Source organism: Pseudoliparis swirei, chromosome 12 (assembly GCF_029220125.1).
Source record: "Pseudoliparis swirei isolate HS2019 ecotype Mariana Trench chromosome 12, NWPU_hadal_v1, whole genome shotgun sequence".
In the NCBI taxonomy this organism is placed as follows: Eukaryota; Metazoa; Chordata; class Actinopteri; order Perciformes; family Liparidae; genus Pseudoliparis; species Pseudoliparis swirei.
The window spans coordinates 1,231,825-1,248,072 of NC_079399.1; the positions used below are offsets into that span (position 1 = coordinate 1,231,825).

The 16,248-nt window shown below is 47.2% G+C and overlaps 2 protein-coding genes across 2 annotated transcripts in view; one reads left to right on the forward strand and one right to left on the reverse strand.

Moving 5' to 3' along the window:
- Nucleotides 1-5,690: 5,690 nt before the first annotated feature.
- gje1a (gap junction protein epsilon 1a) lies at nt 5,691-7,078 on the reverse strand. The gene is made up of 2 exons (XM_056428457.1): nt 6,794-7,078; nt 5,691-5,965 (listed from the first exon to the last, which is right to left on the reverse strand). The coding sequence occupies exons 1-2, from the start codon at nt 7,037-7,039 to the stop codon at nt 5,753-5,755; spliced, it is 459 nt and encodes a 152-aa protein (XP_056284432.1). The 5' UTR covers nt 7,040-7,078; the 3' UTR covers nt 5,691-5,752.
- Nucleotides 7,079-7,264: 186 nt separating this feature from the next.
- LOC130202978 (neuromedin-B receptor-like) overlaps nt 7,265-16,248 on the forward strand; it is a 25,296-nt gene continuing 16,312 nt past the window's right edge. Inside the window, exons 1-5 of the mRNA XM_056428876.1 lie at nt 7,265-7,278; nt 7,402-7,843; nt 8,552-8,624; nt 8,719-8,870; nt 9,903-10,408. Coding sequence (XP_056284851.1) covers nt 7,265-7,278; nt 7,402-7,843; nt 8,552-8,624; nt 8,719-8,870; nt 9,903-10,408 — 1,187 coding nt within the window. The remainder of the gene's footprint in view (nt 7,279-7,401; nt 7,844-8,551; nt 8,625-8,718; nt 8,871-9,902; nt 10,409-16,248) is intronic.

Below are 16,248 nucleotides of genomic sequence, written 5' to 3' on the forward strand. Positions count from 1 at the left end.
AAGCGCCTGGAGCCGACCTGCCCCGCTCGTCAAGCAGAAAGTGTCCGATAAAAGTGCACCTCGATGATTACTATAGTTATTGAAGTTACCGTAGTTACTGTAGTTGCCGGAAATGCGCCTTTTAGCCTCATTGAATCAAGTGTTAAGAACACTTCAGTCATTGTGAATACTTATTTTATTAATTAATACATTGGAAATATAAAATGTTCACTAGAATATGAGGAAAACAAAGAGTTATAGTTGCTTTAAATTAAAAAGTAAACACATCTCACATAAAGTCCTCTGCGTATTGTTTTGTGTGAATGGAGTTATGAATTCAATTCAATTCAGTTTATTTGTATAGCCCAATTTCACAAATTACAAATTTGTCTCGGAGTGCTTTACAATCTGTACACATAGACATCCCTGCCCCAAAACCTCACATCGGACCGGAAAAACTCTAAATAACCTTCAGGGGAAAAAAAGGAAGGAAACCTGGAGAGCAACAGAGGAGGATCCTCTCCTAGGATGGACAGATGCATGGGTAATGTGTACAGAAGGACAGATGATTAAAATACATTCAATGAATATGACGAGGTATGAATAGTTCATAGTAGGCATATTCTGATGGAGACCTCCACGATCCATCAGGCAGATGGTGAGGGAGGAGGAGTGGCGGAGTCTCAACAGGACAGTGGCGTAGTCATGAGCAGAATTCCACGACCCAGGCAGTCCATCAGGCAGATAGGATCTATGCCGTCTCATAGGGTGCCATGACCCCCCGAGACGTAAAATCAAAAGGACTTTCGGGGAGAAAGCAGAGTTAATGTGATTGAAGAGATGAAAATTCATCCTTAAGGAGAGAAAAAGAGAATGGGTACTCAATTGCATCCTAAGCATCACGGCAGCTATAAGCCTATAGCAGCATATCAAGGGGCTGGACCAGGGCAAACCTGATTCAGCCCTAACTATAAGCTGAATCAGGTTGTGATGAATGTCTTGTGATTGATTGACCTGTCGGGTGACCTGTAAGGTGACCTGTAAGGTGACCTGTAAGGTGACCTGTCGGGTGACCTGTCGGGTGACCTGTAAGGTGACCTGCCGGGTGACCTTAGAGTACATATAATCTATTGGCTTTGTTTTGATCAAACAAAAAAGTGACCAAGAAAGTGACGTCATTGGTCTCCACAGACACCACGGTCAGAAGTTCAGGGTCAACAGACAGTTTTGTGTTTTCCATGAAAACTTTTATTTATCAAATGAATATAAAATCTAGTCCAGACGTTGATGAGGTTATAAATCATGATGTTTATAGTAAATATGCGTATTCTTCGCGGTGTTCTCAAGGAAGGCCAGTTTAGAGCTTTCTCTCCTTAACAACTAACAGCTGCGCTCCCTTGTAAAATGGTTTAAAGGGTTTTCTACCCCTCCGCTAGTCTTCTAAGGCCATAACACAATGTACCATCAGAACACTGGAGATGGTCCTCTACACACCTCTGGAGAGACTTCACTAACACCAGAGAATAGTCATGTACACATTAACTATGGAGAGTTTATGATTTAATGATCTTCATTGAATAACAGAGCTTTGAACAATAAGGACATTTCTACGTGACTCCAAACATTTGAACGGTGCGTTATACTGTACGGTGGCCCATGTAGGACATTTACGTTGAGCCAGTCTTAGACTCAACTTAATAATAAGTTTAATGATCCTCTGTTGCATGTTCTAATTATACTTTCTTATAAATAGTAATGCCCGAAACACCGTGTATGTAAAGTGGTTTATTATTGCTTTTTGATTCCCTCTAAAAACATCCACAGAACTAATGAAGTGTCAAAATGAAACAAAGACGATCGTCGGACATTTGTAATCGATCATCTCAAGAAGAAACAAGAACAACCGGCGTTATTATTGTGAGCTCATTTTAGATGCTCCACGGAAAAATAAATCCTCCATTGTTGTTTCTGGTTGCTATTCTCATGTCCTCCACCTGTTCTCATGTCCTCCACCTATTCTCATGTCCTCCACCTGTTCTCATGTCTTACACCTGTTCTCATATCCTCCACCTGTTCTGTCTTACACCTGTTCTCATGTCCTCCACCTGTTCTGTCTTACACCTGTTCTCATGTCCTCCACCTGTTCTCATGTCCTCCACCTATTCTCATGTCCTCCACCTGTTCTCATGTCCTCCACCTGTTCTCATGTCTTACACCTGTTCTCATGTCCTCCACCTGTTCTGTCTTACACCTGTTCTCATGTCCTACACCTGTTCTCATGTCCTCCACCTGTTCTCATGTCCTCCACCTGTTCTCATGTCCTACACCTGTTCTCATGTCCTCCACCTGTTCTCATGTCATCCACCTATTCTCATGTCCTCCACCTGTTCTCATGTCCTCCACCTGTTCTCATGTCCTCCACCTGTTCTCATGTCCTCCACCTATTATCATGTCCTCCACCTGTTCTCATGTCCTCCACCTATTCTCATGTCCTCCACCTATTCTCATGTCCTCCACCTGTTCTCATGTCCTCCACCTTTTCTCATGTCCTCCACCTGTTCTCATGTCCTACACCTGTTCTCATGTCATCCACCTGTTCTCATGTCCTCCACCTATTCTCATGTCCTACACCTGTTCTCATGTCCTACACCTGTTCTCATGTTTTACACCTGTTCTCATGTCATCCACCTGTTCTCATGTCCTACACCTGTTCTCATGTCCTACACCTGTTCTCATGTCATCCACCTGTTCTCATGTCCTACACCTGTTCTCATGTCCTACACCTGTTCTCATGTCCTACACCTGTTCTCATGTCCTCCACCTTTTCTCATGTCCTCCACCTGTTCTCATGTCCTCCACCTTTTCTCATGTCCACCTGTTCTCATGTCCTCCACCTGTTCTCATGTCCTACACCTGTTCTCATGTCCTCCACCTTTTCTCATGTCCTCCACCTGTTCTCATGTCATCCACCTGTTCTCATGTCATCCACCTATTCTCATGTCCTACACCTGTTCTCATGTCCTACACCTGTTCTCATGTTTTACACCTGTTCTCATGTCCTACACCTGTTCTCATGTCATCCACCTGTTCTCATGTCCTACACCTGTTCTCATGTCCTACACCTGTTCTCATGTCCTACACCTGTTCTCATGTCCTCCACCTTTTCTCATGTCCTCCACCTGTTCTCATGTCCTCCACCTTTTCTCATGTCCTCCACCTGTTCTCATGTCCTCCACCTGTTCTCATGTCCTACACCTACACTTGTCTCAGGGCAATTACAGATTGAAAATGTAAAACCTCATTTCCCGGCCCCCTTACCCCACCCACCCACCACTGTAGGGTTACAGGCTCCAGCATATATACAATACATTCAGTATTTCTCAGGTACATTCAGGAGGCAATGTAGACAGAATCAAATAATTATTAACTGTTCTCATGTTTTACACCTGTTCTCATGTCCTACACCTGTTCTCATGTCATCCACCTGTTCTCATGTCCTACACCTGTTCTCATGTCATCCACCTGTTCTCATGTCCTCCACCTATTCTCATGTCCTCCACCTGTTCTCATGTCCTACACCTGTTCTCATGTTTTACACCTGTTCTCATGTCCTACACCTGTTCTCATGTCATCCACCTGTTCTCATGTCCTCCACCTGTTCTCATGTCCTACACCTGTTCTCATGTCATCCACCTGTTCTCATGTCCTACACCTGTTCTCATGTCCTACACCTGTTCTCATGTCATCCACCTGTTCTCATGTCCTCCACCTATTCTCATGTCCTACACCTGTTCTCATGTCCTACACCTATTCTCATGTCCTACACCTGTTCTCATGTCCTACACCTGTTCTCATGTCCTACACCTGTTCTCATGTCATCCACCTGTTCTCATGTCCTACACCTGTTCTCATGTCCTACACCTGTTCTCATGTCCTACACCTGTTCTCATGTCATCCACCTGTTCTCATGTCCTACACCTGTTCTCATGTCATCCACCTGTTCTCATGTCCTCCACCTATTCTCATGTCCTACACCTATTCTCATGTCCTACACCTGTTCTCATGTCCTACACCTGTTCTCATGTCCTACACCTGTTCTCATGTTTTACACCTGTTCTCATGTCCTCCACCTATTCTCATGTCCTACACCTGTTCTCATGTCCTACACCTGTTCTCATGTTTTACACCTGTTCTCATGTCCTACACCTGTTCTCATGTCCTACACCTGTTCTCATGTCCTACACCTGTTCTCATGTCCTCCACCTTTTCTCATGTCCTCCACCTGTTCTCATGTCCTCCACCTGTTCTCATGTCCTCCACCTTTTCTCATGTCCTCCACCTGTTCTCATGTCCTCCACCTGTTCTCATGTCCTACACCTACACTTGTCTCAGGGCAATTACAGATTGAAAATTTAAAACCTCATTCCCGACCCCCCCCCCCTTACCCCACCCACCCCACCCACTGTAGGGTTACAGGCTACAGAATTTATACAATACATTCAGGTAATTTCAGGTACATTCAGGAGACGAAAATGTAAACAGAATCAAATAATTAGATTAACTGTTCTCATGTTTTACACCTGTTCTCATGTCCTACACCTGTTCTCATGTCATCCACCTGTTCTCATGTCCTACACCTGTTCTCATGTCATCCACCTGTTCTCATGTCCTCCACCTATTCTCATGTCCTCCACCTGTTCTCATGTCCTACACCTGTTCTCATGTTTTACACCTGTTCTCATGTCCTACACCTGTTCTCATGTCATCCACCTGTTCTCATGTCCTACACCTGTTCTCATGTCCTCCACCTGTTCTCATGTCCTCCACCTGTTCTCATGTCCTACACCTGTTCTCATGTCATCCACCTGTTCTCATGTCCTACACCTGTTCTCATGTCCTACACCTGTTCTCATGTCATCCACCTGTTCTCATGTCCTCCACCTATTCTCATGTCCTACACCTGTTCTCATGTCCTACACCTATTCTCATGTCCTACACCTGTTCTCATGTCCTACACCTGTTCTCATGTCCTACACCTGTTCTCATGTCATCCACCTGTTCTCATGTCCTACACCTGTTCTCATGTCATACACCTGTTCTCATGTCCTACACCTGTTCTCATGTCCTACACCTGTTCTCATGTCATCCACCTGTTCTCATGTCCTACACCTGTTCTCATGTCATCCACCTGTTCTCATGTCCTCCACCTATTCTCATGTCCTACACCTATTCTCATGTCCTACACCTGTTCTCATGTCCTACACCTGTTCTCATGTCCTACACCTGTTCTCATGTTTTACACCTGTTCTCATGTCCTCCACCTATTCTCATGTCCTACACCTGTTCTCATGTCCTACACCTGTTCTCATGTTTTACACCTGTTCTCATGTCCTACACCTGTTCTCATGTCCTCCACCTGTTCTCATGTCCTACACCTGTCTCCCCCCTATATATTGTGCCACTCTTTCCCTTGTCTGTTGCTTGATTGTTGTCTTTTTCCCATCGTCCTGTCTTTCGTGCGTATTCCTGTTTCTGCCTGTTTGACCCTGACCCCTGACCCCTGATTCTCTGCCTGCCCCTTTTTGGACTTGTGTGTGAACGTTTGCCTCATTGAAGACGCCTCTTGTTCTTCACGTTGAGCCCTCGCTACCCGTGACGTCATGCGTGACACCTTTGGGTATTGCGGGAGGATTTAACCGGAGCGTCTCTAGTGGATGGGCGGCCGGATGCACACCTGTGACATGGACCAGCACTCCATTGAGTTCATCAAGTTTTACAAGGTACACACCTGGAAGCCAAAGAGGTGGCTCTGTAGCCAGAAGGCGATGACTTCCAGAATGATGCGTAGAAGAACAGAGATGATGTAGAACACGGTGTAGAGCGGCCGCTCGAGGATCTCCTCCGGGACGATGTTCTGACAGGCTGCGTAGAGGTGGAACACGGCACCAGGGACCAGCACCATGACCAGCTGGAGCGCCCAGAACACCTGAGGGGGATTGTAAAGTTAGGAGTACACGAGTTGTACCTGAGGGGTTAGGGTCTGAACTGGTTGTACCTGAGGGGTTAGGGTCTGAACTGGTTGTACCTGAGGGGTTAGGGTCTGAACTGGTTGTACCTGAGGGGTTATGGGTCTGAACTGGTTGTACCTGAGGGGTTATGGGTCTGAACTGGTTGTACCTGAGGGGTTAGGGTCTGAACTGGTTGTACCTGAGGGGGTAGGGTCTGAACTGGTTGTACCTGAGGGGTTATGGGTCTGAACTGGTTGTACCTGAGGGGTTAGGGTCTGAACTGGTTGTACCTGAGGGGGTAGGGTCTGAACTGGTTGTACCTGAGGGGTTATGGGTCTGAACTGGTTGTACCTGAGGGGTTATGGGTCTGAACTGGTTGTACCTGAGGGGTTAGGGTCTGAACTGGTTGTACCTGAGGGGTTAGGGTCTGAACTGGTTGTACCTGAGGGGTTAGGGTCTGAACTGGTTGTACCTGAGGGGTTAGGGTCTGAACTGGTTGTACCTGAGGGGTTAGGGTCTGAACTGGTTGTACCTGAGGGGTTAGGGTCTGAACTGGTTGTACCTGAGGGGTTATGGGTCTGAACTGGTTGTACCTGAGGGGTTAGGGTCTGAACTGGTTGTACCTGAGGGGTTAGGGTCTGAACTGGTTGTACCTGAGGGGTTATGGGTCTGAACTGGTTGTACCTGAGGGGTTAGGGTCTGAACTGGTTGTACCTGAGGGGTTATGGGTCTGAACTGGTTGTACCTGAGGGGTTAGGGTCTGAACTGGTTGTACCTGAGGGGTTATGGGTCTGAACTGGTTGTACCTGAGGGGTTATGGGTCTGAACTGGTTGTAGCAGTACAGGTTAAGTTCTCGGCGATCCGGGTCGCAGCTGAAGTGCAGCGCCTCATTTCCGTAGACAGCGAAGCCAAGAACGCCCAAGAAGAACATCCGCACCGAGCCGAAGAACAAGGTGTGGAACTGGCCTATCACGGTCGGAGGCCGGAGCTGGAACACACACACACACACACACACACACACATTAATGTAGTCATGGATACATGCAGTCATGGAGACATTTCAAGGATGTATCGTACACACACACACACACACATACACACACACACACACATAAAGAGAAAATTGCTTTTTGTCAGCCAGATAAATGGAGCTTCAACAGAACCTCGCTGAGGGCTAAAACAAAACCCACTGAGAGATACCCCCCCCCCCCACCCCCCTCTCTCTACCTGGACCACCAGACCGTCCAGGTGAAAGCCCGCCGGCTATCACAAGGAAATGAATCACAAAGCGTGAGGACGCGTCTCCTCGTCCCCTCGAGTCTCCAGAGGGACTCTAGTGGTCGACTCACGCAGCCTTCGTAGAAGTTCTTGATGTAGTTTAAAGACATGTTGTGCCGGTGCCGTTCCCCCCAGTGCGTCCTCCCAGTGCGTCCCCCCAGTGCGTCCTCCCAGTGCGTCCCCCCAGTGCGTCCTCCCAGTGCGTCCCCCCAGTGCATCCTCCCAGTGCATCCTCCCAGTGCGTCCCCCCAGTGCGTCCCCCCAGTGCGTCCTCCCAGTGCGTCCTCCCAGTGCGTCCCCCCAGTGCGTCCCCAGTCGTCCTCCCAGTGCGTCCTCCCAGTCGTCCCCAGTCGTCCTCCCAGTCGTCCCCAGTGCGTCCTCCCAGTGCATCCCCCCAGTGCATCCCCCCAGTGCGTCCTCCCAGTGCGTCCTCCCAGTGCGTCCCCCCAGTGCGTCCTCCCAGTGCGTCCCCAGTGCGTCCCCCCAGTGCGTCCTCCCAGTGTGTCCCCCCAGTGCGTCCCCCCAGTGCGTCCTCCCAGTGCGTCCCCCCAGTGCGTCCTCCCAGTGCGTCCCCCCAGTGCGTCCTCCCAGTGCGTCCAGGCTGCTCTTTGCTGCTGAGCCAACCACCAACAGGAAGGCCACAACACCTTCTGCTGACCCCCCCCCTAAAAAAAACATGTCAATGCATATTTCTTTGCCTTTTAACCCTCCATCCATTGACTCCCTCAGTAGACAACACCAGAGGGGCCACGGGGGGGGGGGGGGGGGGGGCATTATAAGCCCTGTAGAACTATGTCAGCAGAACATGACCCCCCCCCCCCCCGTCACACACAATGCAGAACGAGAGAAAGAAAACATGCTAAATAAACCTCTGCACGGCCATCTGCTGCTCTTTCCTCCTTTATTTACAGTTATTCTAAAGATTTTGAGCTTTATTTTGAAACATTTCCTGTTCTGATACGAGTTCTGATACCTGGTCCTCTCCAAACCAGATCAATGAACTGGTCAGTGAATGCATCACAACCAGGAGAATAAAGTCTCAGACAAAAACTGCAGATGTCCAACTCAACAACCAGCAAAGTTCAGAGTTCAACCCCCCAGTCCCCCCGGTCCCCGTAGTCCCTCAAGGTCCCCCCAGCCCCCCAGTCCCCCCGGTCCCCGTAGTCCCTCAAGGTCCCCCCAGCCCCCCAGTCCCCCCGGTCCCTCAAGGTCCCCCCAGCCCCCCAGTCCCCCCGGTCCCCGTAGTCCCTCAAGGTCCCCAGCCCCCAGTCCCCGGTCCCTCAAGGTCCCCAGCCCCCAGCCCCCAGTCCCCGGTCCCGTAGTCCTCAAGGTCCCCCAGCCCCAGTCCCCCGGTCCCCGTAGTCCCTCAAGGTCCCCCCAGTCCCCCAGTCCCCCCGGTCCCCATAGTCCCTCAAGGTCCCCCCAGTCCCCCAGTCCCCCCGGTCCCCGTAGTCCCTCAAGGTCCCCCCAGCCCCCCAGTTCCCCCAGTCCCCCTAGTCCCGGGCGGCGTGTTCTTCATCCCGCTGCTTCCCTCTCACGGTCCGCGGCGCTTCAGCCGCTCCGGACCTCAGAGACAGCGTCAAGCCGGCAAGAAGCAGCAGGGGGCACTTCCGGGACGGATTTCAAAATAAACCGATTGAGCCTGAAAAGCGAATGAGAAGTAAACATGATGAGACATAATGTTGTGAAACGCGATGGTCAGAAGATGAAATATAACACGTGACCTTTAAAGCGTTATTTATTATTGATGTTAATTATGTATGTATATATACATATATAGGCCTACATAAATATATGTATATATACAAATATATATATATATATATTTATGTGTATATACTATTCATATATACATATCTATTTATATACATATATACACAAACACACACGTACACAGACTCATACACACACACACACACACACACACACATACATACATACATACACACCCATACACACACTCACTCACTCACACACTACACACATACACGTCGCCTCTCACCTTCTCTCTCTCCCCCCTCTCTCTCTTTATCTCCCCCCTCTCTCCCTCTCTCCCCTCTCTCTGTCACACCGTGGTGAAGCTTGTCTTGTCTTGGGTTTTTGTCTTGTAAACTTCCTGTTTTATTTTGAAGTCTAACTGTCCTCTCGTTTCAGGTCACTTGCCCTTCCTCATGTGTCACCGGTCTGATTGTCTCCCCTGATCCCTGATTGTTTCCACCTGTTCCCCGTTACCCTCATGTGCTTATAGTCTGCGTCTTCCCTCTGTCCTGTGCCGAAGTGTTTCGTCTCATGGTCGTTAAACCAAAGCCACGTTCATAGCCGTCAAGCCTTTTTGTAAACCAAACCTCGAAAGAGTGATTTTTGTTGTAGTTTTCATAGTCCAGCTTTTTATTTCTTAGTACCTTGTTTAGCCTCCACCTCTTAGGAGAGTTTTTGTTTGGAATTAATAACCTGCTCACTGACGCCTCAGCATTTGAGTCCTGATCGGAATCTCGGCCTGACACACTCCCCTCTCTCTCTCCCTCTCCCGCTCCCTCCCTCTCCCCCCCCCCCCCTCTCTCCCCTCTCTCTCTCTCAGTACACCTCAGACATGTCACTCAAAATGTCTTTCCCCTCGCGGCTTGTGTCCGAGTAAGGAACCTCCGTCTTTACGCGCTCCTCCTCTCGTGCGCGCGCCCCCCTCGTCCCGCTGCCTCCGTGGATACTCCCGGTGGATACCCCCGGTGGATACTACCGGCCCGGTGATGGACGACGCGTCCCTGTCCGACCTGTCCCCGGCCAACTCCACGCAGGAGCCCGGCTGGGGGGCGTCCTCTGAAGGCGCGGAGTCGGTGCACCTGGCGGTGCGCTGCGTCATGACCTCGCTGTATCTCCTCATCGTCACCGTGGGGCTGCTGGGCAACATCACGCTGCTGAAGATCGTCATCACCAACAGCGCAATGCGCAGCGTGCCCAACATCTTCATCTCCAGCCTGGCGGCCGGAGACCTGCTGCTGCTGGTCACGTGCGTGCCGGTGGACGCCTTCCGCTACTTCTCGGAGGAGTGGCTGTTCGGCGAGGCGGCGTGCAAGCTCATCCCCGCCATCCAGCTCACCTCGGTCGGCGTGTCGGTGTTCACGCTCACCGCACTCAGCGCGGACCGGTAGGACCACGTGACCTCATCACTTCATACCACAGAGGATGTGTGAGCAGCTGAGACCTCATGGAGACCAATATTCATAAACAACTTCATCAACTTCATAAACAATATTCATAAACAATATTCATAAACAACATTCATCAACAATATTCATAAACAACATTCATAAACAACTTCATAAACAATATTCATAAACAACATTCATCAACAATATTCATAAACAACATTCATAAACAACTTCATAAACAATATTCATAAACAACTTCATAAACAATATTCATAAACAACCTTCATAAACAATATTCATAAACAACTTAAACAATATTCATAAACAACTTCATAAACAACATTCATAAACAATATTCATAAACAACTTCATAAACAATATTCATAAACAACTTCATAAACAATATTTATAAACAACATTCATAAACAATATTCATAAACAGGTCATCCAATCTGAACGGGAATACACGGAAGGTTCCTGATGCAACTTCATACTTCATGCTTCATACTTCATACTCCATGCTTCATACTTCATGCTTGATACTTCATACTTCATGCTTCAAACTCCATACTTCATACTCCATACTTAATGCTTCATACTTCATGCTTCAGACTCCATACTCCATACTTCATGCACACATGAACATGAACACATGAATATGAACATATGAACACATGAATATGAATATGAATATATGAACACGAATATGAATATATGAACACATGAATATGAACACATGAATATGAATACATGAACACATGAATATGAACACATGAATATGAATATATGAACACATGAACATGAACACATGAACATGAACACATGAATATGAATATGAACACATGAATATGAATACATGAATATGAACACATGCATATGAATATATGAACACATGAATATGAATACATGAACACATGAACACATGAACATGAATATGAATACATGAACACATGAACATGAACACATGAACATGAACACATGAATATGAACACATGAACATGAACACATGAACACATGAACATGAACACATGAATATGAACACATGAACACATGAACATGAACACATGAATATGAACACATGAACATGAACACATGAATATGAACACATGAACATGAACACATGAACATGAATACATGAACAGATGAATATGAATACATGAATACATGAACACATGAACATGAACATGAACACATGAACATGAATACATTAATATGAACACATGAATACATGAACACATGAACATGAACACAAGAATATGAACACATGAACACATGAATATGAACAAATGAACATGAACACATGAACACATGAACATGAACACATGAATGTGAACACATGAACACATGAACATGAACACATGAACACATGAACATGAACACATGATCACATGAACATGAACACATGAATATGAACACATGATCACATGAATATGAACACATGAATATGAACACATGAATATGAATACATGAACATGAACACATGAACAAATGAATATGAACACATGAACATGAACACATGAACATGAACACATTAATATGAACACATGAACACATGAATATGAACACATGAATATGAACACATGAACACATGAATATGAACACATGAACATGAACACATGAATGTGAACACATGAACACATGAACATGAACACATGAACACATGAACATGAACACATGATCACATGAACATGAACACATGAATATGAACACATGATCACATGAATATGAACACATGAATATGAACACATGAATATGAATACATGAACATGAACACATGAACAAATGAATATGAACACATGAACATGAACACATTAATATGAACACATGAACACATGAATATGAACACATGAATATGAACACATGAACACATGAATATGAACACATGAACATGAACACATGAATACATGAACACATGAATATGAATACATGAACATGAATACATGAATATGAATACATGAATATGAACATGAACACATGAACACATGAATATGAACACATGAACATGAATATGAACACATGAATATGAACACATGAGTATGAACACATGAACACATGCATATGAACACATGAACACGTGAATATGAACACATGAACATGAACACATAAACATGAACACATGAATATGAACACATGAATATGAACACATGAACATGAATATGAACACATGAATATGAACACATGAACACATGAATATGAACACATGAACACATGAATATGAACACATGAACATGAACACATGAACATGAATATGAACACATGAATATGAACACATGAACACATGAATATGAACACATGAATATGAACACATGAATATGAACACATGAACACATGAATATGAACACATGAATATGAATATGAACACATGAATATGAACAAATGAACATGAACACATGAACATGAACACATGAATATGAACACATGAATATGAACACATGAATATGAACACATGAACACATGAATATGAACACATGAACATGAATACATGAACATGAACACATGAACACATGAACATTAACACATGAATATGAACACATGAATATGAACACATGAACACATGAATATGAACACATGAACACATGAACATGAACACATGAATATGAACACATGAACAGATGAACATGAACACATGAATATGAACACATGAATATGAATACATGAACATGAACACATGAACATGAACACATGAACATTAACACATGAATATGAACACATGAACATGAACACATGAATATGAACACATGAATATGAACACATGAATATGAATACATGAACATGAACACATGAATATGAACACATGAACACATGAACATGAACACATGAATCCGTGGTTTGGGTGACAGTTGAAGGGGATCAGACCTCCTTAAGGCGCGTGGCGGTCGATTATCTCCGTGGCTCCGCCCCCTCGCCGTTGGCTCCGATGACGCGCGGCGGCTTAACGAGCAATTAGCTTCCCGATTCTCCACCGTCTGAACTCCTCAAGGTCGACCGGCGTGAAGAGGAGAGCAACAGGTAGAAGGAGCGGGCCGAGGGGGAACCGGGAACCGGACCCCCGAGTCCACTAAACCTGCAGCACCGGGAGATGATGAGCTCCAATGAGACGCAGCGCGGTTAAAAGGCCACACGGGCTCATTACGGCGAGCTCGGGGTGTTGTTGTTGTTGTTGTTGTTTGCTGAGGGGAGAGTTCAATCAGCAGGAACACGATAACCTGTGAAATTAATCTGTTCATAATAATAATATAAATAATTAAAGCTGCGAGCAGCGATGAACAGGTCGTCTCTCATCTGCCCTGAAGGAGGACTCAGTCTGAAGGAGGAGTCAGTCTGAAGGAGGAGTCAGCCTGAAGGAGGAGTCAGTCTGAAGGAGGACTCAGTCTGAAGGAGGAGTCAGCCTGAAGGAGGAGTCAGTCTGAAGGAGGACTCAGTCTGAAGGAGGAGTCAGCCTGAAGAGGAGTCAGTCTGAAGGAGGAGTCAGCCTGAAGGAGGAGTCAGTCTGAAGGAGGAGTCAGCCTGAAGGAGGAGTCAGTCTGAAGGAGGACTCAGTCTGAAGGAGGACTCAGTCTGAAGGAGGAGTCAGTCTGAAGGAGGACTCAGTCTGAAGGAGGAGTCAGCCTGAAGAGGAGTCAGCCTGAAGGAGGACTCAGTCTGAAGGAGGACTCAGTCTGAAGGAGGAGTCAGCCTGAAGGAGGAGTCAGCCTGAAGGAGGAGTCTGTCTGAAGGAGGAGTCAGTCTGAAGGAGGAGTCAGCCTGAAGGAGGAGTCAGTCTGAAGGAGGAGTCAGCCTGAAGGAGGAATCAGTCTGAAGGAGGAGTCAGCCTGAAGGAGGAGTCAGTCTGAAGGAGGAGTCAGCCTGAAGGAGGAGTCAGCCTGAAGGAGGAGTCAGCCTAAAGGAGGAGTGGCCAATTATGTCTTTTTCACAAAATTAAAAATGGCCGAAAATCTAAGTAGGCGGAGCTTCGGGCTCCGAGTGGAGGTGGTGAGAGTCAATGGGACATTCTGCTGAGGGGCGTCGCCGGGCCGACTGTAGGGGGCGCTAGAGAGCCAGAGCCGGGGACGAGACCCGCAGTGGAGCCGTGGGGTTCTGTGTGGTTCTGTATGGTTCCGTGTGGTTCTGTGTGGTTCTGTATAGTTATGTGTGGTTCTGTGTGGTTCTGTGTGGTTCTGTATGGTTCTGTGTGGTTCCGTGTGGTTCTGTGTGGTTCCGTGTGGTTCTGTATGGTTCCGTGTGGTTCTGTGTGGTTCTGTATGGTTCCGTGTGGTTCTGTGTGGTTCTGTGTGGTTCTGTATGGTTCCGTGTGGTTCTGTATGGTTCTGTGTGGTTCTGTATGGTTCCGTGTGGTTCTGTATGGTTCCGTGTGGTTCTGTGTGGTTCTGTGTGGTTCCGTGTGGTTCTGTGTGGTTCTGTATGGTTCCGTGTGGTTCTGTGTGGTTCTGTGTGGTTCTGTATGGTTCTGTGTGGTTCTGTGTGGTTCTGTATGGTTCCGTGTGGTTCTGTGTGGTTCTGTGTGGTTCCGTGTGGTTCTGTGTGGTTCTGTATGGTTCCGTGTGGTTCTGTGTGGTTCCGTGTGGTTCTGTGTGGTTCCGTGTGGTTCTGTGTGGTTCTGTATGGTTCCGTGTGGTTCTGTGTGGTTCTGTATGGTTCTGTGTGGTTCCGTGTGGTTCTGTATGGTTCCGTGTGGTTCTGTGTGGTTCCGTGTGGTTCTGTGTGGTTCTATGTGGTTCTGTTGCACTGAAGCTGCTGAGAGGAATGTTTCATAAATCCAACAGAAACTTTCTGCACCTTTCAGTCCAGAAGATCACAGATAAAAGATGAAGAAAGAGAGAGGGGGGAGAGGAGAGAGAGAGAGAGAGAGAGAGGGGGGAGAGAGAGAGAGAGAGAGGGGGGTGCTGCAGTATGACTCCAGGTGCATGCTGGGAGCAGCAGGGTGAGCTCTACCTTGACTCCGGAGTCCGGAGTCCGGACTGAGCTCAGCACCGTGCAACACTATGTGTGTGTGTGACTGTGTGTGTGACTGTGTGTGTGTGTGTGTGACTGTGTGTGTGACTGTGTGTGTGTGACTGTGTGTGTGTGTGTGTGTGTGTGACTGTGTGTGTGTGTGACTGTGTGTGTGTGTGTGACTGTGTGTGTGTGTGTGTGTGTGTGTGACTGTGTGTGTGTGTGACTGTGTGTGTGTGTGTGTGTGTGTGTGTGACTGTGTGTGTGTGTGTGTGTGTGCGTCTGGATTCCAGTCTGGACCCAGAGGAACTCGGCCAGCTGGACACAGGAAGTGGCCTCCGCCTCCTGCTCCTCCACCAGGTCCCTCAGGGGGTCCTGGTGGAGGAGCAGGAGGATGGAGGGATGGAGGGATGGAAGGATGGAGGGATGGAAGGATGGAGTGATGAAAGGATGGAGGGATGGAAGGATGAAAGGATGGAGGGATGAAAGGATGGAGGAATGGAGGGATGAAAGGATGGAGGGATGGAGGGATGAAAGGATGGAGTGATGGAAGGATGGAGGGATGGAGGGATGGAAGGATGGAGGGATGGAAGGATGGAGGGATGGAAGGATGGAAGGATGGAAGGATGGAGGGATGGACGTGAACTGGCTTCAGCAGGTGGTCTCTGGGGTACCAGCAGGTGGTCTCTGGGGTGTGAACAACTCTCCGGCTGGCGTTAGGTCGGTTGCCGTGGCAACAGATGCTGATGTTGTTGGAGCTTTGAAATTAAATGAAAGACAACTCTAAGATGTGTGTGTGTGTGTGTGTGTCACGACGCTACTAGAGTGGACACAAAAGCACGACTCAGACAGGAGTAACAAAGAATACCGTCTTTGGTTGGAAACAGGCTGGGTCAAAACTGGG

Excerpts from the sequence above, each read along its gene's own strand:
- gje1a (XM_056428457.1), bottom strand. The coding sequence starts at position 7,039 with ATGACTGCATGTATCCATGACTACATTAATGTGTGTGTGTGTGTGTGT. Across the intron at positions 5,966-6,793 it reads TCAGACCCATAACCCCTCAG|GTGTTCTGGGCGCTCCAGCT; the intron begins GTACAACCAGTT and ends AATCCCCCTCAG.